This window comes from Poecilia mexicana, unplaced genomic scaffold (genome assembly GCF_051168715.1).
Source record: "Poecilia mexicana isolate PSO_F unplaced genomic scaffold, ASM5116871v1 scaffold_15, whole genome shotgun sequence".
NCBI classification, from domain to species: Eukaryota; Metazoa; Chordata; class Actinopteri; order Cyprinodontiformes; family Poeciliidae; genus Poecilia; species Poecilia mexicana.
The window spans coordinates 10,089,067-10,111,990 of NW_028263384.1; the positions used below are offsets into that span (position 1 = coordinate 10,089,067).

General features: G+C 38.0%; 4 protein-coding genes across 4 annotated transcripts; 2 read left to right on the forward strand and 2 right to left on the reverse strand.

The window, feature by feature from the left end:
* Positions 1 to 38: 38 nt before the first annotated feature.
* Positions 39 to 11,246, forward strand: abcg5 (ATP binding cassette subfamily G member 5). Its single transcript, XM_014975965.2, has 14 exons — positions 39 to 211; positions 386 to 507; positions 1,195 to 1,331; positions 2,826 to 2,924; positions 3,209 to 3,341; positions 5,275 to 5,414; positions 5,690 to 5,819; positions 5,911 to 6,124; positions 6,218 to 6,423; positions 8,139 to 8,277; positions 8,382 to 8,455; positions 9,463 to 9,574; positions 9,689 to 9,801; positions 10,122 to 11,246. Exons 1-14 carry the CDS (start codon positions 39 to 41, stop codon positions 10,304 to 10,306), a joined length of 1,977 nt encoding a protein of 658 aa, XP_014831451.2. The 3' UTR covers positions 10,307 to 11,246.
* dync2li1 (dynein, cytoplasmic 2, light intermediate chain 1) lies at positions 11,069 to 16,402 on the reverse strand. Its single transcript, XM_014975975.2, has 13 exons — positions 16,323 to 16,402; positions 16,096 to 16,219; positions 15,958 to 15,992; positions 15,378 to 15,447; positions 14,731 to 14,819; positions 14,455 to 14,644; positions 14,284 to 14,352; positions 14,027 to 14,104; positions 13,840 to 13,919; positions 13,437 to 13,507; positions 13,036 to 13,133; positions 12,862 to 12,954; positions 11,069 to 11,313 (listed from the first exon to the last, which is right to left on the reverse strand). Exons 1-13 carry the CDS (start codon positions 16,334 to 16,336, stop codon positions 11,251 to 11,253), a joined length of 1,074 nt encoding a protein of 357 aa, XP_014831461.2. The 5' UTR covers positions 16,337 to 16,402; the 3' UTR covers positions 11,069 to 11,250.
* Positions 16,403 to 17,442: 1,040 nt separating this feature from the next.
* On the reverse strand, positions 17,443 to 19,551 carry lyrm7 (LYR motif containing 7). The gene is made up of 5 exons (XM_014975992.2): positions 19,411 to 19,551; positions 19,129 to 19,201; positions 18,944 to 19,014; positions 17,955 to 18,036; positions 17,443 to 17,861 (listed from the first exon to the last, which is right to left on the reverse strand). Exons 1-5 carry the CDS (start codon positions 19,426 to 19,428, stop codon positions 17,791 to 17,793), a joined length of 315 nt encoding a protein of 104 aa, XP_014831478.1. The 5' UTR covers positions 19,429 to 19,551; the 3' UTR covers positions 17,443 to 17,790.
* hint1 (histidine triad nucleotide binding protein 1) lies at positions 19,545 to 21,199 on the forward strand. Its single transcript, XM_014975985.2, has 3 exons — positions 19,545 to 19,701; positions 20,386 to 20,490; positions 20,903 to 21,199. The coding sequence occupies exons 1-3, from the start codon at positions 19,591 to 19,593 to the stop codon at positions 21,065 to 21,067; spliced, it is 381 nt and encodes a 126-aa protein (XP_014831471.1). The 5' UTR covers positions 19,545 to 19,590; the 3' UTR covers positions 21,068 to 21,199.
* The last annotated feature ends 1,725 nt before the right edge of the window (positions 21,200 to 22,924 follow it).

The window sequence follows — 22,924 nt, forward strand, 5'->3', positions numbered from 1 at the left end:
TCCGGTTGTCGTCTCGGAGCCGGAGTTGGATCGGAGACATGAACCGATTTTATTCCCTGGAGGCGGCGGAGCCACGGAATGAGACGGAAGCCGAAGGGTCGTTCAAGTTCGTGTCCGAGGCGAAGAGGGATGTGTGGAGGGAAGGCGGCGGAGAGGGGAGGTCGGAGCCGTCCTGTTGTCTCGGTGTCAGAAACATTTCCTACACTGTCAGGTAAACGCTGCATGCAGACGGTTTTTGCGTTTGGACTAAAGAAAAAAAAACAATATGTGCAGGTTCTTTCAGATTAAAATCACAAGAATAATTCTCCCAAATTTTATAAACAACAGACAAATTGTAGTGTTAGCATGTGGCTCATGCATGCATGTCTCTATGTGTTTGCTTTAGTGAGCGTGTTGGACAGTGGTGGGACTTGCCCTCCTGCAGGAAGAGATGGACCCGTCAGATCCTCAACGACGTCTCTTTCCACGTGGACAGCGGACAGATCATGGGCATTCTGGGTAATTCAGGTTCGTAACGCAGGTCGAAAGAGCAAAGTGTTCAGTCATAGCTGCCCCAAACCCCCATTCCCACCCCATCAGATCTGGAAAAAAATAGACAAACTCAAAGTCAGTTTCCAACGTAATCTTGCAATTATGTCATTTTTATATTCCGCTGTCATGTAAGGGAAGTGCTGCTCTGTTTCATCTCAATTTTTAATAATATGAAAAGACAACATGACCACTTGGAGGAAGGAAAAAAGCTACATTTGTCTTTGCTTCTTCTTCTTCTTCTTCTTCTTCTTCTTCTTCTTCTTCTTCTTCTTCTTCTTCTTCTATTGCCATGCAGCTCGTCATGAAGGCTTCATGCGTTTTCCCTGTTTTCCAGGAAAGCTAAACTACCAAAAGTAGTTGAACCTAAACAGAGATGTGTTAAAATGAGAAAATGTCAAACGAATCAGTGCATTACCTTGAGATTTATGAAACTCCTACGACATAAGGTTAATTGGAAGTTGGAATCTCTTCGCTAAAACACAGAGAAACGGTCTTGTTCCCTTTTCTGTTTCTGAACATCAGGAACAGAAATGAGGGATTGAACAGGGTGCAGTTCATTCCTCCAGCTCTGGTTGTGCCAATAAGCTCGAGTCGTGCATCAAATGAGTGAGTTTGTGTGTGTAGTGATTGTCCTTGATTGTGTTTTAATTCTGCATCGTGAAGGCTCGGGGAAAACAACACTGCTGGATGCCATTGCTGGCCGGATCGGGAGCTCCGGCACCCTGCTGGGTGAGGTCTTCATCAATGGCAGAAAGCTGAAGAGAGAAGAATATCAGGACTGTTTCTCCTATGTCTTGCAGGTAAAAAAAATAAAAAATCAGATCATGCCATTTCTGAATTTAAACTGGAACCTGCATTTTTTTTTTCCAAAACGGGCCTGGGGAAGAGGAAACCTCAAACTTAAACATTTTCTCTCTGTTGTTAGTTCACTAGAATAAACTACGACATGTCAAATCTGTCCGGATTACACTAAAATACCAATAATATCTTTTTTTCCATTAACTGATTTTGTATTTGGCTCACACTTACTTTAAATGAAGGGCATATTTTCATGTTGAATTACTAACAAAGTGGTTCACAGACACTCTGAATAACTTTAAAAGGTAAAATAAGAATCACCAGGAGAACCAATATTTGTAGCATTAGTGATTTTCCTCAAGTATTTTCAGAAATGTAATCAAATAAAAGGTTCCGCATGTTACCTGAGTAAGAGCTGAGTTTATTTGGGGACTTTTTACACAACTTTACCAAGGAGGATTCTGCACCGCCCCACCACTTTTAGATCATGAACACAAAAGACACTCTCACTTTGGCAAAATCTCCAAACATGCCGCCCTGCCCTCTTTATGAAATTAACTTAAGACCCTTGATAGCCTCCTCACACACCTAATCTCTCAATGAGAGGTGCTCATGTGTGTCCAAAGCTTGAATTAAAAACAGTAGTTTTAAAAACAGGCTTTGCTTCGTTTCAAAAATCGTCTCCCTCCCTTCGCTGATAGCAAAGCTTTCTGCTCTCTAAGCTTCGTCATTAACTTCCTCCGTTAAGCCGCAGATGAGGAGGTGATATGAGCTCCTGATATTAAAGTCATTCGGAGGAGACAATAAGGAGGACTGGGACCGGGTGGCGCGCCATGTGTTAATTGAAGCAGGTCCGGCTGCTTGAAGTGTGTGTGTGTGTGTGTGTGTGTGTGTGTGTGTGTGTGTAGGTGTGTGTGCATGTGTGTGTAACAAGGCTCTTTGCATAGGAAAACTTGAATATTTAAATATATGTGAATGATCATGAACAGATCTATTGACTTTTAAATGTTTATTCTGTTCCATAAACATGTCCTTCTTCGGGACCTGAACAGGGACATGAATATTATAACACGGTTTTAACTTCAAAATTTTGATTATTATTGAGACGTTAAGTAATATATTTCATTAAATTGAGATAAGGGGTAGGATTAAATAAGTGTTCATGTCTTCCTGCTCCTTTTTCAAACAGAAAAGTGGTGGTAAACAAATTATTTTGTTCTCGTAATATATGCACATGTTTTCTCTGTCCTACTGATTGCTTGTTTTCTTGTTTAGAAAAACAATTTGAAATGAATAAATCAGATCAAAATCAAACCATGAAAAGCCATGAAATGTTCATCCAAGTGCACTTGATGTGAAAATGTAGACCAAATTTGACATATAGTTGATGCACATTGATTTATTTTGTATTCTCTAGATGTTTTCCACTGAAAGTTTCCAGAAGTTAAAATTAGCATTGAATTGTTTTTTCTTTTTCTTTCTGGTCTGTTTTTCAGAGTGATAACTTGCTGAGTTATTTGACAGTGGAGGAAATCCTGACTTACACTGCCCAGCTGGCCCTGCAGAAACACTCAGTGGAAGCCATCAAGAAAAAGGTTTGGGGGGATTTTCTGCATTCTGTCCACTGTTACGGGCTTCTCTGCTTTGAGCAAAACGTTCACACAATTTGTGAGGAAAGCTAAACAGAGAAGTTTCGCAAATGATTGTACGCTCCTGTTAGAGATCAACTCTAATATTCTGGCATTTCTTTTTTATTTTTATCCAGAGAAAAGCAAAACGTAGTTCCCCTTTAATAAACGAAATTATATCTTACATTGATAATCAGTCTATCTCGGTGGTAATTACTGCTCGCCGACCTTGACCTGTGGTCTGCCTGTAGGTGTCGGCAGTGATGGCCGAGCTGAGTCTCAGTCACGTGGCGCACAGTGTTATTGGAGGTCGAATTTTCCCTGGGATCTCTGGCGGTGAGAGACGGCGGGTCTCCATCGCCAGCCAGTTACTCCAGGATCCAAGTAAGTTTCAGCTACAGACATTTTATCCATGAAAAAGTTTTCTGAGGTCTGCAGCCAGTTTAAATCGTGACTATGACATAAAACATAAGATGGACATTATTCTTCAAATTGTGAATCTCAGATCCATTAAAATGATTCACTAAAAAAATGTCTAGGGCTTGGGGGGGATATAAAAAGCCATACACATTTGTTTTTTTTAATGTAATGTTCAACAATGATTCAATAACAACAAGGCTAACCAGTTTGTTTCAGTAATATATTCTCCACCACATTTTGATAATTAAAGATTTTTGTCAGTTATCTGTTAGCTGTGCTAAATAAGCAGCTGATATGTTTATCTGGACATTATTATTGATAAAACATTAACTTACTAAAATTTAAAAAAGTCCTAAGAGCTATACAAGAGAAAACACTCTTTTGTAGCAAGAATGTAAGCTTGCATCCAACTTTAGCTACTTTAGCATCAGTGCTAATGCTAAAGCCGAGCTTCTTAGCAAGTTTAGCTTCTTTATCCTGAGGTTGTGATTACCAATGAACTACACATTTTAGCTGCTGTTGGTAGAGAAAATGTGTTACCAGACTGCTAAGAGATATTTTAAAAATGTATTATTATTTAAGTTACATTGAAACAGTAACTGAAATAGTTACTATTTCAATTACTAGCAACTAGTACAGCAACAAAATTAATACAGAAGTCAGCTTAACTTGCTAGCTTTGTTTCTGAGCTAATCTGACTTTTAATGTTGCTTTGAGAGTAATGGCTTTGTCCTCCCTGTATGAGTTTTGAAGGCTCTCAATTCTCTTATCAATATTTGGGACATTTATTTTATTTTCCATGATGATAAACCGGCAGTGAGTCACTGCCTTAAAACACATAGACTGTGGTTATGACCTTTAGTTAACTTAGGCTTTGTAAATTAACCTATTGGAAGTTTATATAGCCATGACATAATTACCTGGGATTTTCCAAATTGTTTAAAAGTATAGTAACCTTAGGCTAAAAACGACTTTAGAATAAGTTATTTAATAAAGATTCTTTCTTTCATTATTCCTGCATTCAGTAAATAGTCATTCTAACTGAACTAATAAAAGAAAAACTTAGTCAGTAAAAGAAAAAAACAAATCTCAAATGAACTATACAGACACAATTCATCTGGAAATTACAAGAGCAAGCAGGACAAGATTTGAAAATTTCAGGCATTTCTTTTACGTTTTTCAGTCGCACTAAATGCATAAACTACAAAATGCAAACAAGACGGAGCGCAAAACTTTAGTGTGAAATGACAGGAGTTCAATGAATATGACCCGTATCTCACCCCAAGAGTTTCAAAATCCCCCTTGAATAAAACAAAAGAATCTAAATGGTGCTGAGATAAGGAGAGGACAGAAAAAGGGATGGGGTGATTGAGAAGAGTATTAAAGGACCGGGTTATCACACCATGAAGGGAATGAGCACAGGCCCACCTCTGTGTGCGTGTGTGTGTGCTCCTCCTAGGTGCGCTTTATCAGGTCTGTAGTGCTCCAGGGAGGACTGAGGGTCTTAGTCCTCATTCAGGATTAACTGGCCATGAACACACACACACATTCCCAGAGAGTCACAGTCGGAGTAATGAGAAGTTCCCATTCGCTGCCTCTCCAATCAACCAGGAAATGAATTAATCTCACAATTAAAGCATCTACTAATTCCACCCTGCTTTCATAATGCAAAGAGGCAATCTTTTAATTGTTCTAATTAGAGTAATTAACTAAAAAAAAAAAAGAGTGAACTCACTTATCTTCCCAAGTTAAGTTGAGGCCTGCAAGTGCCACTTTATAAGAAGTGCTGTTGAAAGTTTTCTGCCTGGGTGAGGAGGAGTTGCTGTCCACTGTTTAACTTGTGCCCAGTGTTTCAGTGCGTGACAGTGACAAGGTCACTGGGATGGTGTTCCTGCAGGGGTCATCTTACTGGACGAGCCAACCACTGGCCTGGACAGCATGACGGCCAATCAGATCGTGGTGCTGCTGGCAGAGCTGGCTAGGAGGAACCGCATCGTCATAGTAACCATCCATCAGCCACGCTCAGAGCTCTTCAGGGTGAGTTTTGGGATGAAAAGCAAATTGAAAATCAGAAATCCTTTGTCTAATTTAAAAATAACTCTGATGAAGACAAAGAGGGCATCCAAATGTTCGCCCCCATGAGGTTTAGACAAAACAAAGTTCCTGTTGACCTATCGCATAAAATCCAATAAAGCACACTGACGTCAAGAAGTAAAAACAAAAATGAATAAATAAAAATCAAGATATTGAAATACTTTTGCATGAACGTTAGCTGTGAAGGTAATCTGTTCTCGTGTGTGTTGACCCGTCAGGTGTTCAGCAGGATCGCCATAATGAGTCGGGGAGAGCTGGTGTTTTGTGGTCAGCCGGAGGAAATGGTGGATTTCTTCAGCCAGTGTGGATATGAGTGCCCAGAGTACTGCAACCCTTTTGATATCTACGGTATCAATAACACAGAGCAATACAGCACAGTGACACAACACCGCACACGTACAGCAGCAGACGTTATAAAAACTTATATGATGCCAAACAGTCGACTTCACCTCCGTGGACACGCGCAGCAGTGAGAGGGAGGCCGCCACTTTCAGTCGGATGCACGAGATCACGTCGTCCTACCAGAGGTCGGCCATCTACCAGAACATGCTGGACAAAATGGAGCAGAGCCTGCAGATCTCAGACAAACCCGCCATCCCCTTTAAAAACAAAGAGTCGCCCAACTGCGTTGCTAAGCTTGGAGTTCTGGTCAGGTCTGTCGTCTTCATTGCAGCTTGAACCTTTTACAGCGATAAAGAGTTTTGTGTTTGACGTGTGTGTGTGTGTGTGTGTGTTTTTATGTTTAGGCGAACGGTCCGAAACCTCTCCAGAGACAGGATCGGTGTGATCATGCGTCTGTCCCAGAACCTGATCTACGGTTTCTTCGTGGCCTTCTTCGTCATCCATCTAGACATGGATGTGACCAAGGGTGCAGTGCAGGACCGGATAGGAATGATCTATCAGTGCGTGGCCGCTTCGCCTTACACTGGCATGCTCAATGCTGTTTCTCTCTGTGAGTTCACCGTCCACCATATTTGCACGTTCTAACACTCGGGGTTTATTAAGCGTTGTCGGCAAGCCCACAATTTTACTTATTACGCTGCTTTACAAAGCTTATTTTTCAGTTTTTGTCATGGTGCAACAAGCTTTGATGGATTTCAATGGGATTTTCTTTGACAGACCAACATAAAGTGGTACATAATGGTAAAATGAAAAGTATTTTAGTTGTGCTGCGCTATTATGGGTATTATGTTATTGTCCTCCAATTTTTTGAGTACTACTTTATGTTGGACTGTCATATGAAAAGTAAACAGGTCATTGTTTGATCCAGCTGTTGGGCACAGTGCCCAATGTAGCTGAGTGATATCTTTAATGTGCTGCCCCAACCAAACGAGGTCTAAATCAGAGTCCATGCTGACCAGTGACAGATCCACCAGAAGACAGAAACTTGCCATCATCTCATTTGTACATCAAGTTACAACACTTGCAAACAAGATGGCTGCAGAGCTAAATCTGGTGCTGCGAGACGAGGTGGAAGGTAGATGTACAAAGTGTTGTGTGGCGGCTTGCTTGAGGATATTACTTTGGCGCTTCGCGCTGACAGCAGCATTCACAGCAGTGCAGCTTCTGTTGCTGCACAAACTGTTCAAAAGCGGCGCAGAGAGCATGTCAGAAACGTCAAAGTGCTGATTTATCCTTCAGATTCCCCCCCCAGAGTACAGACTGATTGAGCGACTGTGGGACGTTCTGGACAGATAACTTAGACCTGTGCAGTTTCCAGCGGTAGAAGCGTCCGCTGCGTTTTCGTGCCACAGGGTGACCTCAGAGGTCATTCCCAGCTGCGGTTCAAAGTCAGGCGTGAACCAGATGGCATGACAGACTGAAAAGGTGGATCCTTTCTCGGTGATTTATCTCAGTTGTTTGGCTTATTGTGTTTAGCTATTCATGCTTGAAGGGTAATGAACCTTTTCTTCCAACAAAGTTCACTGTGGTTCAGCGAACCACAGTGAACTTTAACCTACAAACCTACAATGTCAGTATGGTCTAGTCTAGATTATGTTTTAGCTGAAGTACGCGAGTCTTTCTGGGGTTAATGTGTTCAAGACTTCCTCAGTAAAACAAAAAAAAAAAAGGTACAAAACATTCTAGTTAAACAACTTCTTGTTTGTGTACAATTAATCTTAAATTTCACATTACTTATACAGTTATCTAAAAAGCTCTATTTGATTGGTCCAAGTATCTGCTGCTTATCGTCTGTGTCTAAAACATAAGCTTTAGGGCAGTAGATATCAGATAAAGAGGATAAGAGGTATGATAAAACGATGAATTGAGCAGGAGTCGCAGCCAGAGGTAGTGACTGCTTTATCAGACTGACCTTGAAATTTGCTGATAAGATATTACACTGAACTGCATGTTGTAAAGTAATGGCTTTTCCCGAGTTAGGTGGACTGAGTTCTTGGAAGAGAATTCAGAATCGGTTCGATTTATTAAGGGGATTTTGCAGCGTCAGACAATTAGTTATTAATAATAGAGCAAATGACCAACAATAAAAGTAGGCAAAGAAAGGTTATAAATGTTTTTTTTTCTTTAGGAATCTTGTTCTTACTCAAATGTCCCTGCTCTTCCCCCATTTTTGTTTCTGAGACTTTTTGGAGGGTCAGTATCAGAGTATCTGACTGAACTCGGTCATAAAGTTGTCACTTTGTTGTTGTTTTTCCCCCCTAACAGTCCCTTCGCTGCGAGCCATCAGTGATCAGGAGAGCCAGGACGGCCTGTACAGTAAATGGCAAATGTTCTTGGCCTACATCGTCCACATCTTGCCCTTCAGCGTCCTGAGTGTCGTCATCTTCAGCTCCTTTATTTATTGGTGAGTAGCTGCAAATGAATCCTCATCGAGCGCTCAATGAGTGTTGTGTAAAACAAGCAGCAACAAAGTGAACTCTTGATCCTGTCTGTTTTTCCCCTTCTCAGGACGGTGGGGATGCACCCGGACACGTGGCGCTTTATGTGTTTTACTGCTGTAGTTCTTGTTCCCCATATAACGGGTGAGCTGATAAGATGATGCTTAGAATTAGACATTTTGTCTTGCGTAGATATTTGCTCTAGAACATGTTTTTAGACCCGCTGTCTTCTCCGTAAAATATAGAAATACGGACGCCTCTCAATTGATATTAATATCACTGAACAGTTTGTGTATTTTGTTAATCCTACTCAAAATGTGAAGAGAATGTTTTTTTATTTTTTGGAGTTGCACCTTTGTGCAAACAATGTCCCAAGACAATTCTTATACACTTAAGACGTATGTAAAATGAAGGTTATTATGTATATAACATAAACATGTGAAATTCATAGTATACAGTTGAAACTCGGTATTTGTAATGTAGCCTGTTTTTTTTTTTTTCTTACTTTTTGACATTAAATTAGAGAAAACTTTTTCTGTTTCAGATCATTTAGGATTGGCAAAATTATAATAATAATAATAATTATATTATTATTATTATTATTATTATTATTATTATTATTATTATTTGCTAAAATAAAAATAATTATTATTAATTAAAAGTAAAAAGGTAGATATTTTAAATATATATTTTTGCTTTGGTCTAATGCAGACGTTTACATAAACTTGGTACTTGTTTTTCACATGTTTTCCTTCCACTACATTTTCCATTAACGTGCCTTAATTCAGCAATCTGTGAACACCTTGCTTCTTCAGAAATTACCAATTACTACTGGGCAATTGTCACTTCAGCAGTCTTCTACGTGACTGTACATGCTAAAGCAACACATTTATGTATAAATTTACTTACTGTTTTTATTCTAGTAGTCAAAGAAACAACATTTTGGGCTTGTAGTAGCTGCAAACTATTATATGAATTATCAGAAATAAACAACTGAAGTACAGCTTGGTTCAGAGGAGAGAGAAAAAACATTATGTTTTGACAGGTGTATTAGTAATCTTGGTGTTTTATTAGTGCTTAGATGTTTAAAATTGTACTTTTACCATTTTAAGCGACTTGTTTTCCTGTATGTATTGAAACCTGTTCCTCAGGGGAGTTGCTGACCGTGGTGCTGCTGGGAGTGGTCCAGGACCCCAACATGGTCAATACTGGGATGGCTTTACTTAACATTGCAGGAATCCTGGTAGGATCCGGTTTCCTCAGGTTAGACGAACCACAGCGGAACCTCATTTTTTAATACATCTTTAGCCAAATCCTTTTCAGAAACGGATAATTGATTTGTAAGTTTTAAACGTGGTTGACTCTTCACGTCCACAGAAGCACAGAGCAGATGCCGATAGTATTTCAGTGGCTCAGTTACCTCACCTTCCAGAAATACAGCTGTGAGCTTCTCATTGTCACCGAGTTTCTCAATCTGGAGTTCAACTGCAGTAAGTTTCTTTTTTGGGGTCTTTTTATTGACAGATTTGATTTAAAAACACATTATTGGTGTTTCCTAATGTTTCCTAGACGGATAATGTGCTTCCCTTTCCTAACTGAAAACATACAAACATTTTACATGTTTTTTTTTTGTTTTTTTTTGCTGATCCTTTGCAACTTTGATATTTGATGTTGCAACTGATAATCAGTTCAATGTTCAAGGACTCTTGAGTTGAGCGCAGGGTAACATCAAGGTTCTTGTCGGCTTGTTTGGGGGAAAAAAAAAAATCGATTTGAGTTTGATGATCGTTTCTGTTTCGTGTTATTCCAGACGGAACCAAATCCTTACCAGGAGGCTGTGTGGTCACTTCAGGGGATCAGATCATCGACATGGGCTACCCCGGTGCTTTGTCGCGGTACACACTAGACTTTGTTCTCCTCTACTCCTTCCTCCCTGCTTTGGTTGTGATGGGAATGATCAGCTTCAGGATCAGGGATAAACTCATCCGCCACTAAAAAGAAAACATTTCCATTAACGTGCCTGAATTCTGGCATGTCGGTCAGTTCTTCTCTGGTTCGGTTCTTGTACACTGCTCAAAAAAATAAAGGGAACACTCAAATAACACATCCTAGATCTGAATGAATGAAATATTCTCATTGAATACTTTGTTCTGTACAAAGTTGAATGTGCTGACAACAAAATCACACAAAAATCATCAATGGAAATCAAATTTATTAGCCTGGATTTGGAGCCACACACAAAATTAAAGTGAAATGTTCCCTTTATTTTTTTTGAGCAGTATATTTTGTAGTTTACTGTACCTATGCAGTCTGCTATAATGTAAAAATGTGTTCTACAAAGTACAAGAACTTTCCGATAGATCATGACTAAGATGGCTGATAAGTTTAAATGATCTTACTTTAAAGTTGAAAAACATGAAACAATAAATTTTTAATTTTAAATGTTCTTGTTAGTCTTCACATAAAACTTGCACATTGTCTTAGTATTTCTGCCAGCACTTTAGATTTTTTTAAGCTATACTTATATATATATATATATATATATATATATATATCTTGAAATTGTGTATTACCAATAATGAGTTTTGAAACGAGCACATTAATAACCCCAACATTGGAGACAGAAAAGACAACACTGGTTGAATATCACTGTATATTTTAAGTTATAATAATTATCTAATACTGTCAGGAAAATATGATCAATAGCTTTTTCCACTTACTGAAAAGAATGTTGTGAAAAAAATAGAAAGTTGTAAATTGTTTTTAGAAAAACACATTTTAATAGCAGCAGCTTGAACAATTCTTTTGGTTGTTTAACCAATAATGCGTACATTGCAAAGAAAGAAAAGAGCCTGTAAAAAAAAAGTTAAATAAATACAGCAAAAATGTTTATGATATGTACACAATAAAGTGTTGTATGTTTGTAACAAATGCATCTCTTATGTCTCCAGCTGCAGTTCTTTCCATGACTTTGCTGCATTTCTTTTGTACTGCTCCAACTCCTGAAAGACAGATTCAGACAAAACAAAAATACAGACATAATTGTTTGTTTTCAGAAAAAAATATGGTGTGAGGTCATTTTAAAAATATTCATTTTTCTCTCATTTTCTGACTAAAAATGAAAAATAAACACATATTGTTCAATCCAGCAACATGTGATTCACTTAAAAAAAAATGCAAACAACGCAAAGATAAAAAAAAAAAATCAAACTGATGGCATTAATATGACTTAATTTTACTTCTATTTTTTCATATTTTAAGTCTTTTGAATCTGTTTTAATGCTTTTGCAAAATAAGTCTTGTGTATTTTTTTTTTTGCTCCAGCAACTCAGCTCAGCCACATCCTGACTGCTTCAGTACCAGAAAATAATGAGCTGTTATCAGGTAAGAGTCAGTCGGAGATAGCAGAGTGTGATTCATGCAGGTTACTGCAGTTCAAGTGCCACAGTGGAACCATGGCATGTTGACAAGAAGATAGATAGTATCAGCTTTTACAGCTATAGGATATTATTACGGTTATGTTAATGAAAACGTCACCGAAAGGCCAGGCTACTGCAGGGCACAAGGTTACTTTAGAGCACTGGCGGATGGTGCGATGTGTAGAAAAGACAATAAATCTGAGTCCTATTCATGTTAACTTAGTGGGGGGAAAAAAACACCTACAAGAGAAAGAGAGAACCTCTGAAGTACAATATCAAAAATCTAACATCTGGATGTTTGTTGGTGCTATCGTAAATAAATATTAAAACAGTTCCAGGTTATTTTTTATACTACAAAGCGAGTAAAGATTCTGTGAAGTCACTGAGTAAATACGCCTCACTGTATAATTTAAAATGCATGTGCATGTTTTTCTTTAACAAATTAGTTTCTTTCTTAAAATACAGGGTTGTGTCTTAGTAATTGTGGTATATATATTTTTGGGATCATTTTTTGTTTTGCTGCTTTTTTTCTATAATTGATGCCTCATAAATATGTTTGAACTTGAATCTTTTGCTTTACCTCCCGTTGTTGTTGATGGTCTTGAATTAAACCTCCATTCGTAATCATGTAATAATTAATGTTCAAACCCTGGATATTTTAGTTAAGATAAATTCTCCAACTCAGCATTAACGTCTTATATTTTATATAAAGTAGAATGTGCCACAAAATGAAGAAATCGTGCTTAAAAGTCTTAACCTCGTAAAACGAGGAGAATTAAAAACAAGCAAGCAGAAAAGTCAAGTTTATTAAAAATTAAATGCTGGGAAAAGTTTATGTTCCTGAGACTTCATCTGATATAAATATAATTTCTTCTCTAAATATAGCCTTAATAACTAACATCAAGTCATACCTGTCTTCTAATTTATTTATATAAATTCTTTTGTTACTTATCGTCTATACCTGCTTTCCTTGATATGGATTACAAAGTTCAGGGTCACAGAGACTGACCCAAACATTGCCCGCTACCTACAGTTGCCTGTCTAAAATCAGTCTTATTCAGTGTTTTGCTGCAGTAGCAACAACCATTTGACTCTGAAGAACCAAGTGTGTAAGCGTTAAAAGTGTGTTACCTGATCCTTTTGAGCTCGCATTGCATCAATTTGAGGCTCACTGTACTGTGGGTCTTTGGCTGGATCCTTCAGCTCTCTCTGCTCAATGTGGCTCTGGGAAAACAAGATTGTTACCATGTACTGAGAGCATTTATGTTCTTGTATGTGAGCTGAAACAGAGAAACGTGCCTCTACCTCACTGGGAAAGACTCGCTCGTACACTTTCTTCCACAGATCCTTTGGGTTTTTTGCGTGTAGAGACGTTATGTCGATGTCAGTTGAAGGAGGCGCCCCTGAATTTCAGGAAACATTATTTTAAATGCAATATCTCACAATCCTCTGCATCCAAACAAACTATACAGTTCCTTTAAAAAGTACAGGTGCATACCAATAAATTAGAATATTACTGAAATATTATTTCATTTAGTAGCTCAGTTCTGTTTGTGGTTCTTATGTGGCAAATCTGAAAAAGTTAATCTGCAGATGTTTCATCATGTAGTGTTTGTTGTTGTGGCACAGAGCTGTTCGCGCGCTGCTGTCCCCGTTTATCTTAAATGTGTTGCGTCATTTGGACGGTAGGTGGTGCTGTTGCTCACCTATTTGGCTGAAAGAGTCAGAGCCAACTGGGATGATGAGAGGTTTACCCGAGTCACAGGACACAGTTTTCCTGATTGTAAATAAAAAAAGACAGAAAAAAAATGAACTCAAGACATGTTGCTATTATGATTGTTCTCTGTTTTCATTCATTTAACAGATGACAGATAATTACAAATCTAACATATACAACTAAAAAAAAGAGTTTGAACAAAAACTAAATGAGAGCTTTCATAAAAGGATATGAACTGCTGCAGTAGATGTTGATCATTTCAGAACTTCTGAGTTTATAATGATTAGAAAGTTACTTAAACGCTTCACATCTAAGTTCTTCATATCCTACAATTTCATGCAAAATTCCTCTTAATGAAATCTCTTTGCATTAATTGGTCATTTGCTCCTCACCCTCTGTCCAGACCAAACGCCAGATGTGAGAAGAAGCTCTTGGTTTTAGACATGAGGCTCTCTGATTTAATGCTAGTGAACTAATATAAAGAACAGACAGAAAAAAAAAACAGAAATGAAAGCAGTTTAACAGCAGATGGAAATTAAACTGCATTTGGATATATATAGCCTGCTGGGGTTCACTTACAATCAGAGAGGCTGCGTAATAGTGGGCAAGGAAACGGAGGGTTTTTCTAATAACTTTCTTCTTGTCAGAGTCAAAGTCCTGCAACATAAATCAAAAGACTTTCACTTTAAATCTGTCACACAAAATAGGCCAGACTGCGTGTAATTTATCAAGAGATGAAATTTCCACTGTATGCACACACCTCACTTTAACTGAAAGCAGTAAACAATAGATGTACCGTCCAGGCAATGTAGAGCAGTTTTAATTGTGTGCTTTACCTGAAAGAGGTCATATTTGCTGCCGATGATGAGCAGTGGAACAGGAAAAGGACTGATCAGCTCCCTGTCCTGTTGAAAGATGAAGTTAAACCTTCAGAGGTACATGTGAAAATAAAATATACAAACATAAAGTAAATAAAAATGGAAAACCACAATGATCTCCGCCCGTACTGGGTAATCTTTTGGTAAGACGCGAGCTGCTGGGTGAGCAGCCTTCTGCCGTTTGCCTCCAGGTTTGGACTTCTGTGCCTCAGAAAAGACTTTTTCCACATGAGCTTGAACTGCAGTCAGAAGTTTCTCCATGGTTCCCCACAGAGCGTTGGGTTTGGACAGGTCCAGAACGAGCACAACAGAAAGAGACCTGAGAAAAACCGCGCATTCAGGGACACGGTGCCTCTTTACTACCAAGAAGCTTTAAGTACAATGATGAGGCAATAAGTGACCGACCTTATACTGTTTGGAGTGATGGGGATCTGGACGAGGTCTGAGAGAGAGGTTCCCCCTCCCAGTTCCCACAGGTGGGCTATATCTTTGGGCTGAAAGAGGAAAGAGGAGGTCCACTTTCACAGCAGGCAAGTAACTGGCTATCTATAAAGACTTACATGATTTCTACATTACAAGTGAACTAACTACGACTGAAAGAACATCATGCTAATGCTAAACCACCCCGATTGAGAGAAAAAAAAACAGGTTTATACATAACAAAAGTTCAAGAGGAAACATTTTTTAACCTTCTCACTAAAAAATTCCCTTTAGTTTGTATCATAAATACATTTAAAATGAAAAATAAAAAATAGTTTCAAATTCACCTTTAAAAAATTTTAAATTAAGTTAGATTCTCGCTCAGTTTTACATCAGCTTCCTTGTTCGTGCTCCAATCACTTGTTGCCATGAAACCCTGATCAGTGCTTATTGTGCTGGATTACAAGATCAACTAAATACATTTGAACTGCTTTAAACATACCATTACTTAAAGAATATAAGGAAGACTTTTTAAGATGCCAATCTTAAAAACAATATTTGTGCTTCTTTAGCCTATTAGAAATCTCATAGAGAGTTCTGAGATCATCAAAGATCATGTGGGGTCGCCTTACTGTGTTGTGTCCCTTGGCCCGCCTGCCAAACGTATATTCCAGTGCTAGAGTTGGCTTTGGTGGCTCATCTCTTGTGGAGAAAAAGAAAATAATTTGAGGGTAAATTGTGTGCAATTTAACTTGTTCAGAATAAATAAAGCCTCAGAGGTTTGTTGGAGAACATTAGTGAACAAACAGCATCACAAAGAGCAAGGAAAAAGCAGACAGATCAGGAGGAAAGTGATGGATTGGGGAAGCATCCAGGAATCTTATGGTAGTTCTGGTGGAGACAATGGTGCCATCAATCCAACTTGACTGAGCTTGAGACACTTTGCAAAGAAGCTGTAGTTGCAGCAAGAGATGCTCCAGATATTATTTATATAGTAAAAAAAGACAGAGAAAGGCTTTTCTGCGGAGCCTGCCTGGTGAAAAGGGATTTTTTTTAAAAAAGGGAAAAAAATGTGTAAATGACTTGCTTAATTCATGGCTACGATTTTCTCGTGATCAAATGTACAACTTCCCTTAGGTCAGCGTATTGTTTGCGCCTAGTGGCTACCATAACATGAATTATGAGTTGACAATTGACACTATAACTACTCACCTCTCCAGACATCTGAGGAGAATTGACGTTTTACCCTGAAAAAGACGAATTGACTTCATAAGCTATAACCTTGGATTATTTTAAGGTTTGGAGCTTGTCTTTCAACATATGAAAATAATGTCATGAGGCTGTACCAACCCCAGTCTTGCTCCCCATCAGAAACACACTCCTTTCACAGACCGTCTCTCCTCCGTCCCCCTCTCCAGCTCCGCTCTCCTGACTCCGGACCTCCGCCGCTGCCAGCTCCCAAATCGTGTCTGAACTGAAAAATGAGAGAGAACAAATTCAGGACGTTTCGGAGAAATAGTCTCTTTTTTCTAAGAGAGCTTCGTGGCAGAAATAAATTCATTTTTTGCGATTATCACCTCATTTTTGCCATTGAACCGAAGAGTTAGCTAACGGACACAAACGACAACAAGCGTTGCCACAGCAACGTCGACGTAGGCCTTTTTCTCGGCGTTAATGGCGGATTTGGGTGCCATCTATAGGTGCATACTGCCATCTAGCGTTCTGGAGCATGAAAGGCGGGCTTCAGCATTCTAAAAACATCCACACGCTGCAGAATATGAAGCTAGTTTTAGCTAAAAATTTAATTCGTGATGGTCTGTGTTTCTTTTAAACAATCACCAATATCAAATTGATCCCTTCCATGTACATTTCTTTCATAATGTGCTCTAACCAGTGGAGTATTGGAGATGGTAAATTAGTGTTCTACATTTAAAATGGCATAACAGTGCAATATGGTGGATATGTCAGGATGCTTTATTCATTCCTGTATTATTAATAATAAATTACATTTTAAAACAATTTAATTACTAATATTATATAGTGGTGATGATGTTTAGGTCAATCAAAGATTATGCGAGATTAAGGAAGTTTATAAACACAAAATGAAACGACTGAACAGAAAATCAAGGTTATCTGTTTCATGTTGACTTTAAGTTGCACTATATGTGTAAGAGTATTTGTAACACAAAAGCAATCAACAAAAAGGAGGGAAAATTGTTAACATGAAATCATAATTGCTGTACGTTCCTGTATTTGATACTTATCAGTCTATTCCTTTATGTCTCTCTTAACTGCTGCCATAATAAGCCAAATATATGTTAACAACCACAATAAATACACAATATATCAATTGTTTGTGATACATTGCTGCCATTGTTATGCCTGAGACACAAATCCATTAGTTTCTTAACAATGCAAAACCAACACAAAGCATTTTTATGTTTTAAACGGTGCAGAATTTAGTTATTGGAGATAAGACCTCCACACATGTTGTTTTGTCAAGTGCAGACAGCTTTTACTAAAAACACAAGTTTTAGACTTCTGATTGAAACTGTCTGTTTAATATTTTAATCTGTATTCAGTAGTTTTGTTCTATATGTCAGCACTTGTTCCAAACATTATTCTTTGCATAGTGCTGCAACTCTAATCATCTTTCAATATCTAAAACATCTTCCTACTGTGATTTTTCAGTAGAAATTTCATATTTTTGAAGCTTTCAAAACTTTTTATTTTTATTTTTTAGAAAAGTAAAAAGGCAATCATGGTCCAAGCATTAACCGAAATCCTACAGTATCAGCAATATCATTTTGGATCAACTTGCCTTTATTACAAGCAACCAAAAGCAGAACACATTTTATAACTAATAAAATACTGTACACGAAATAATGGCATCAAGTTTACAGCACCCTTTTTTAGCCATAATGCAATGGCTCAGGAGGAAGTCATCACAACTTCAAGCATTGTTTTGTGATTTACATTAAACGGCAGATGGAGTGATGAATAAATGTCCCTTGACTGATGCTCAAAATTAATAAGGAAGGATGGTCATGATTTTTTCCTTGGTTCATCACAATAGGGTACATTTTCCAACAGTAGACCCTCTCTAGGTCGAAGCACTGTGGAAGGAAAAGAGGTGTAGTGAATCAACAGGGGATCATATCAACAATAAGTTGTACAGCAAGCATGAGGTGCAAGGAGAAGAAACATACGGAGCTTGTTTTCTGCAACGTGTTCCACTTGCAGCACCGTCTCACGAAGAACAGCTTCCACATCAGAGCCCATTTTAATCATCTGTAATTTGCAAAAACAAACAAACAAACAAAAAAAAAAAACAGATATATATGTATGACGGACTAAGGAACTCTACATGTTTAAATGTGTCAGTTCAAACAAAAATGTAATATAAATGGTAACCTAAGTAAATGTAAAGTGCAATTTTCAAACAAGGACTTCATTCATTAAAAGAAAAGGCTACTTACACCAACGAAGCTGGCCATATGTGAAAAAAATTAGGGGACAGCCTAAACCTAATTACTGACTGTGCCACCTTTGGTAGCAACAAATTGGAAATTCAGTTGGATGTGTTTTGGAATATTGTCCGATGTAACCCGTGTGTTTGAACTTGGTGCCATGAACTGAATTTATGGTTCTAACAACTACGGCAAGTCACCCAGTCCCTGAACCAGCAAAAAGACCTCATATATTTAATTTATTTTCCTGAAATGCTGAGTCAATTGTGTACAAGATGCAAGAGATTGTAAATCTCCCAGAAAGTTTCATTTTTGTCTCGTCAGTCCACAGTATATTTTCCCAAAAGTCTTAAATTATCAAGATGTGTATTTGGAAAATGGACACGGATCTTTGTGTTCTTCTTTATGAGATGTGCTTCTGGCCTTGAAACTCTCCCATTTATGTCATTATTGATCAGTCTCTTTCTTATTTTAAGTTAGGCTTGAAGACAGTTACATGTTGTATTTTTGTGACATCTTGGATGAGTAATAGATTAGCTATTGGAGTTATTTAGGATAGAGCTGGCCCGTCATTTAATGTAGTCATTAAAATGCACTAAATGCACCAGTAGTCTTTATTCTATGTTTTTGTTTTATCAATATAGGAAATAAAAAACATTATTATAACAGTAATAATTTTATATTACTTTTACTTTTCCGTTTGTCAAAGTCAAAGTGATTCAATGGACCTTTTCGATGTTTTCCTCTGACGTTTCATTTCTGTTTTTCTTGAACTCCTCGTTGATCTGTAACCTTGCAGCTTTAAAAAGAAAACAGAAAACAAACGAATGAAAACATCCGATAATAAAAATCCAATAGTAATATACTAATATTCTTCAGCAGAGAGATATGTTATCCTGCTGTGTGAGCTCACCTGTCAAAGCTCTTTCATCCTCTCTGAATACATCCATCCTTGTTCTGTGCAGCTTTTTAAACACGCTTAGAACCTGCATTTATACACATTAAACCGTTAACTTAACACACATTTAGCAGCTGTGAATTCAGACAGTTGTAACTGACGCTTTTAGGTGACTTAATATTTCCTAAAAAATAAAAATAAATAAATAACTTCAGTGTGACTTAGTCTGATAGACTTAAAGAAAATACTATTTCGCTAAAAGTATTTTCTTAAATATAAATATTGCTCAACACTCACCTTCAAACGAGTCCCCATGTTGAATTTTTCGACCTATTTCCGGTATGTACGACGTTGACCAATCAGCGAAGGTTTTCGGATGACACTGTGTTGTAGCCAATCAGTGTTCAGCGTGTTCTTCGCTAGCTAAAAGTAGCAATCTGCTCCACACCACTCCCCCTATAGTTGATCTGCGCCAACATGGCGGATGAAACGGCGAAAGCGCAGGTTGCCCAGCCGGGTGGAGACACAATATTTGGAAAAATCATCCGCAAAGAAATTCCCGTCAACCTAATTTATGAAGATGATCAGGTATGCAACTGAAATGTTCACTTATGAAGGATTTTTATTGCAGCTCAAGCCCGCTGCAGTTCACTTTCACTGCAGCACTTTTTGGTTCAGTCTGAGCTAGCTTTGCAGAAAGCAAGCTAAGACAAAGTGTGGTGGTTGGATTTCCAAGTCCTGAAAGTGTGCTAAAGTGTAATATTTTAGAGACAAAGAGGAGGGCCAGTGATAAATTTAATTGCTCTGAGAACAGAGAATTGTACGTTTCTGAATTTTTACTTTCGTTTTGTATTTGCTGCAAATTGATGAGGTTCCAGTTGGCTGTACTTTGAATCCAGTATTTGAGATCTGCACGCAGCCTGCAGACCTATAATACAATAATTTGTTATAAAGCATGTAGCACACCATAATGCAGAAAAGATGCTGTGTGCTAGGGCGTGTGCCGTCCTAAAATAACTGTAGATCTGAATAAAAACCTGTTAAGCTACATCTGAAGTGGTTCAGGTAGATCTGAGCCAGCAAGTTATTATGACATCCACACGAACGTTTACATGAGTAAGGGTGTCATTATATCATGACATCCCAATAGTATAATGTTCTGTAGCCATATTTGTGGTAAACATCAAATTTTCTAAAATAAAGTCGTCCTGAGCGTTCTACACTTTCTTGATTTTTGTTTTTCTTTCTGTTCCTTCTCTCTTTTAATTTCAGTGTATTGCCTTCAATGACATTGCTCCACAAGCTCCCACTCACATCCTGGTCGTCCCTAAGAAGCCAATTGTTCAGCTGTCGCAAGCCGAGGAAGGCGACGCTGCGGTAAGTACGGTTCAATAGATTAAAATTAAATTTAGAATAATTTATATCGTTGACCACCAGAGGGAGGCATTTACAAATATTTTGAACTAAATGTGTTACTATAAATAACCAAAAGTGATATAATTTAGTAAATAAGTCGTTAAATATTTTTACTATGTGATTGTTTACAATGTAAATAAAAATGCATGTACTGCAGATTAGAAAAAAAATATGCAAATGTTTCAGTGATTTACTAGTTTTTGGTAGTAATTTAGACAAATTGATTTGTCTAATAATGTACACATTAATATAAATATGTGAATCCTTATGTATTTGATGTACAACAGTTTCATTTAAAATGTCTTGGGGATGAATATTAACTTGGCAGCCTATGTGTTGAATCTGTTTTTAATCGAGTATTTTGCTCTTGCAGTTGTTGGGCCACTTGCTGATCGTTTCAAAGAAAATCGCTAAAGACGCAGGCCTGTCGAAGGGCTACCGGATCGTCATCAACGACGGGCCCGACGGAGGCCAGTCTGTCTACCACATCCACGTCCACGTGTTGGGTGGACGCAGTATGGGATGGCCCCCAGGCTAACCTTCCTCCTCCCGCTCCCGTCACCATGTCATATCGACGTCCCTTGTCTGACATCGGTCCTGTTCAAATGAAACAGTGAAACAAATGTGAGGTTTTTGTGGTGTTAATAAAATGCATAAGGGTTGCTTGAAACTCGTGTCTGTTGGGGGCCATGGTTTTTAAACGTTTGCACTTCTGGTCATAACTTTGCAAACCTAGATGTGCAGGAAAAAATTGGAAAGTTATATTTCTTCAATACTCTGGTGGAATCCTCAGCCTAAATCAATGATTTTCATTGTTGGTCCTCAGCCGCCACTGCTCGTCATGTTTTAGATATTTCCCCCCGTTGCCACGCACCTAACTATAGGGAAGAGTCCTTTGGTGTATAAAGGTCTGAGATTTGGGGCAGAGGTTTTACCTTTCAGCAGAAAAACAATCCTAAAAATGTATCCAGAACTTTAATGCAGTGGTTTAGATCAGATTTTGGTAATTCTAGACCTAGTTGGGTTTAGGTCTAGAATTACCAGACCTAAACCCAACTAAGAATCTTTGAAAATAAATATTTGCAGAAAAGCTTCACTCAGTTTGACTGCGCTTAAGCCGTTTTGGCCCCCTAAAATGTTCATCTCCACATATGCAAAGCTGGTAAAGACTTACCCCAAAAGACTGAAATTGTGGCAATAGAGGTTCTTAAATTGTTAACTCCAGGGCTGACTACAAAGGCATGCCGCATATTTCCCAGTTTTTATCTATGTAACGCTTTCAAAACTGTCATTTTACTTCCACTTCACAATTATTCACTATTTAGCGCTAGTACATCTCAGAATCTCGGTAAAATGTGCAGAAGTTAGCGGCTGTGACCAAATGCGAGAAAGTTTGAAAACCTTTTCGATGCACTGTATAAACTGCATTTGGTCTGGATTCAGAGTCTTCAACATGTTGCCTTGTGCTTTCCAAGCTTTCATACTGAAATCTCCTTCATGGAGGGTTCTGAGCAGAGAGAACCCTTCCTGTTGTGGGTTTGTGTCCTGGGATGGTCCCCCTGTGAAAAGATGCAAATGTATAACAGAATTCAGGCCGCACAAAGGACCTGCGGACTCATTTGCATTTTGATTTGACACATGATTAATTGCCTTAAGCATAGAGCCGAGTTCAGTACAAAAACAACTGAATATGCAGGTCCACAGCACAGTAGTCAGACCCCTTCACGTTTCCACATTTACAAATGCATGTCAGACTTCAGAATAGTTTCTTTTTTAATTATTAATGCAAAAATAATTGACAAAGTAAAAATATGTGTACATACATGTTTGTGTACTTAAATTGAGCTGACCGAACATGACTTGTAATTCAACGTACTATGTAAAAATCTCACTTCGGTGTTGTGACGTGGATAATCAGAATACGTTTGTACCCAATAAGAGACGGTAAAGACGCGACAAGTGAATAGCTCTTTTTTTTTTATTAACAGTAAGAATGCAGATAGTTGAACAAATATAAAATGCTTAAAACATCCACATAATATTAAAACAAAAATAAATAAAATGATTTTCTTTACAAAATAAGAAAAAAAAATACAAAGAACACTGATCCAATGACACGTGTAGCATTTACAAAATATACCTAAATGTACCTAGCATTCACAGTCCCCTAAGGTTTTTACTTTCTGGACATCATGAGAGGGAAAAGGGGCAACAGAATCGGTTCAGACCAGCAAGGCAGTCACTTCTGATATCAGGCAGACTGATATCCTGAGTTAGATGCAATCTGTCACTTTGTTGATGTGATGTGCAAAATAAAATCACTTTTTTTTGTTTTTTAGACAACTGCACCTTTTTCTTATTAGTCAATGCCCTTCTGTCATTTAAAAATTGACAC

Bases quoted from the DNA above. Each gene is read 5' to 3' on its own strand.
- abcg5 (XM_014975965.2), top strand. From the start codon at position 39: ATGAACCGATTTTATTCCCTGGAGGCGGCGGAGCCACGGAATGAGACG. The intron at 3,342-5,274 runs GTAAGTTTCAGC...GTGTTCCTGCAG, and splicing joins CCAGTTACTCCAGGATCCAA to GGGTCATCTTACTGGACGAG. The intron at 9,575-9,688 runs GTTAGACGAACC...TCACGTCCACAG, and splicing joins GTAGGATCCGGTTTCCTCAG to AAGCACAGAGCAGATGCCGA.
- dync2li1 (XM_014975975.2), bottom strand. The intron at 15,448-15,957 runs GTGAGTAGTTAT...TTTCTCCACAAG, and splicing joins CTCCTCAGATGTCTGGAGAG to AGATGAGCCACCAAAGCCAA. The intron at 13,508-13,839 runs GTGAGGAGCAAA...ATTTACAATCAG, and splicing joins GCGTTTGGTCTGGACAGAGG to GAAAACTGTGTCCTGTGACT.
- lyrm7 (XM_014975992.2), bottom strand. The intron at 19,015-19,128 runs GTGAGCTCACAC...TTCTTTTTAAAG, and splicing joins GGATGAAAGAGCTTTGACAG to CTGCAAGGTTACAGATCAAC. The intron at 17,862-17,954 runs GTATGTTTCTTC...TTCCTTCCACAG, and splicing joins CGTTGCAGAAAACAAGCTCC to TGCTTCGACCTAGAGAGGGT.
- hint1 (XM_014975985.2), top strand. From the start codon at position 19,591: ATGGCGGATGAAACGGCGAAAGCGCAGGTTGCCCAGCCGGGTGGAGAC. The intron at 19,702-20,385 runs GTATGCAACTGA...TTTTAATTTCAG, and splicing joins TAATTTATGAAGATGATCAG to TGTATTGCCTTCAATGACAT. The intron at 20,491-20,902 runs GTAAGTACGGTT...TTGCTCTTGCAG, and splicing joins CCGAGGAAGGCGACGCTGCG to TTGTTGGGCCACTTGCTGAT.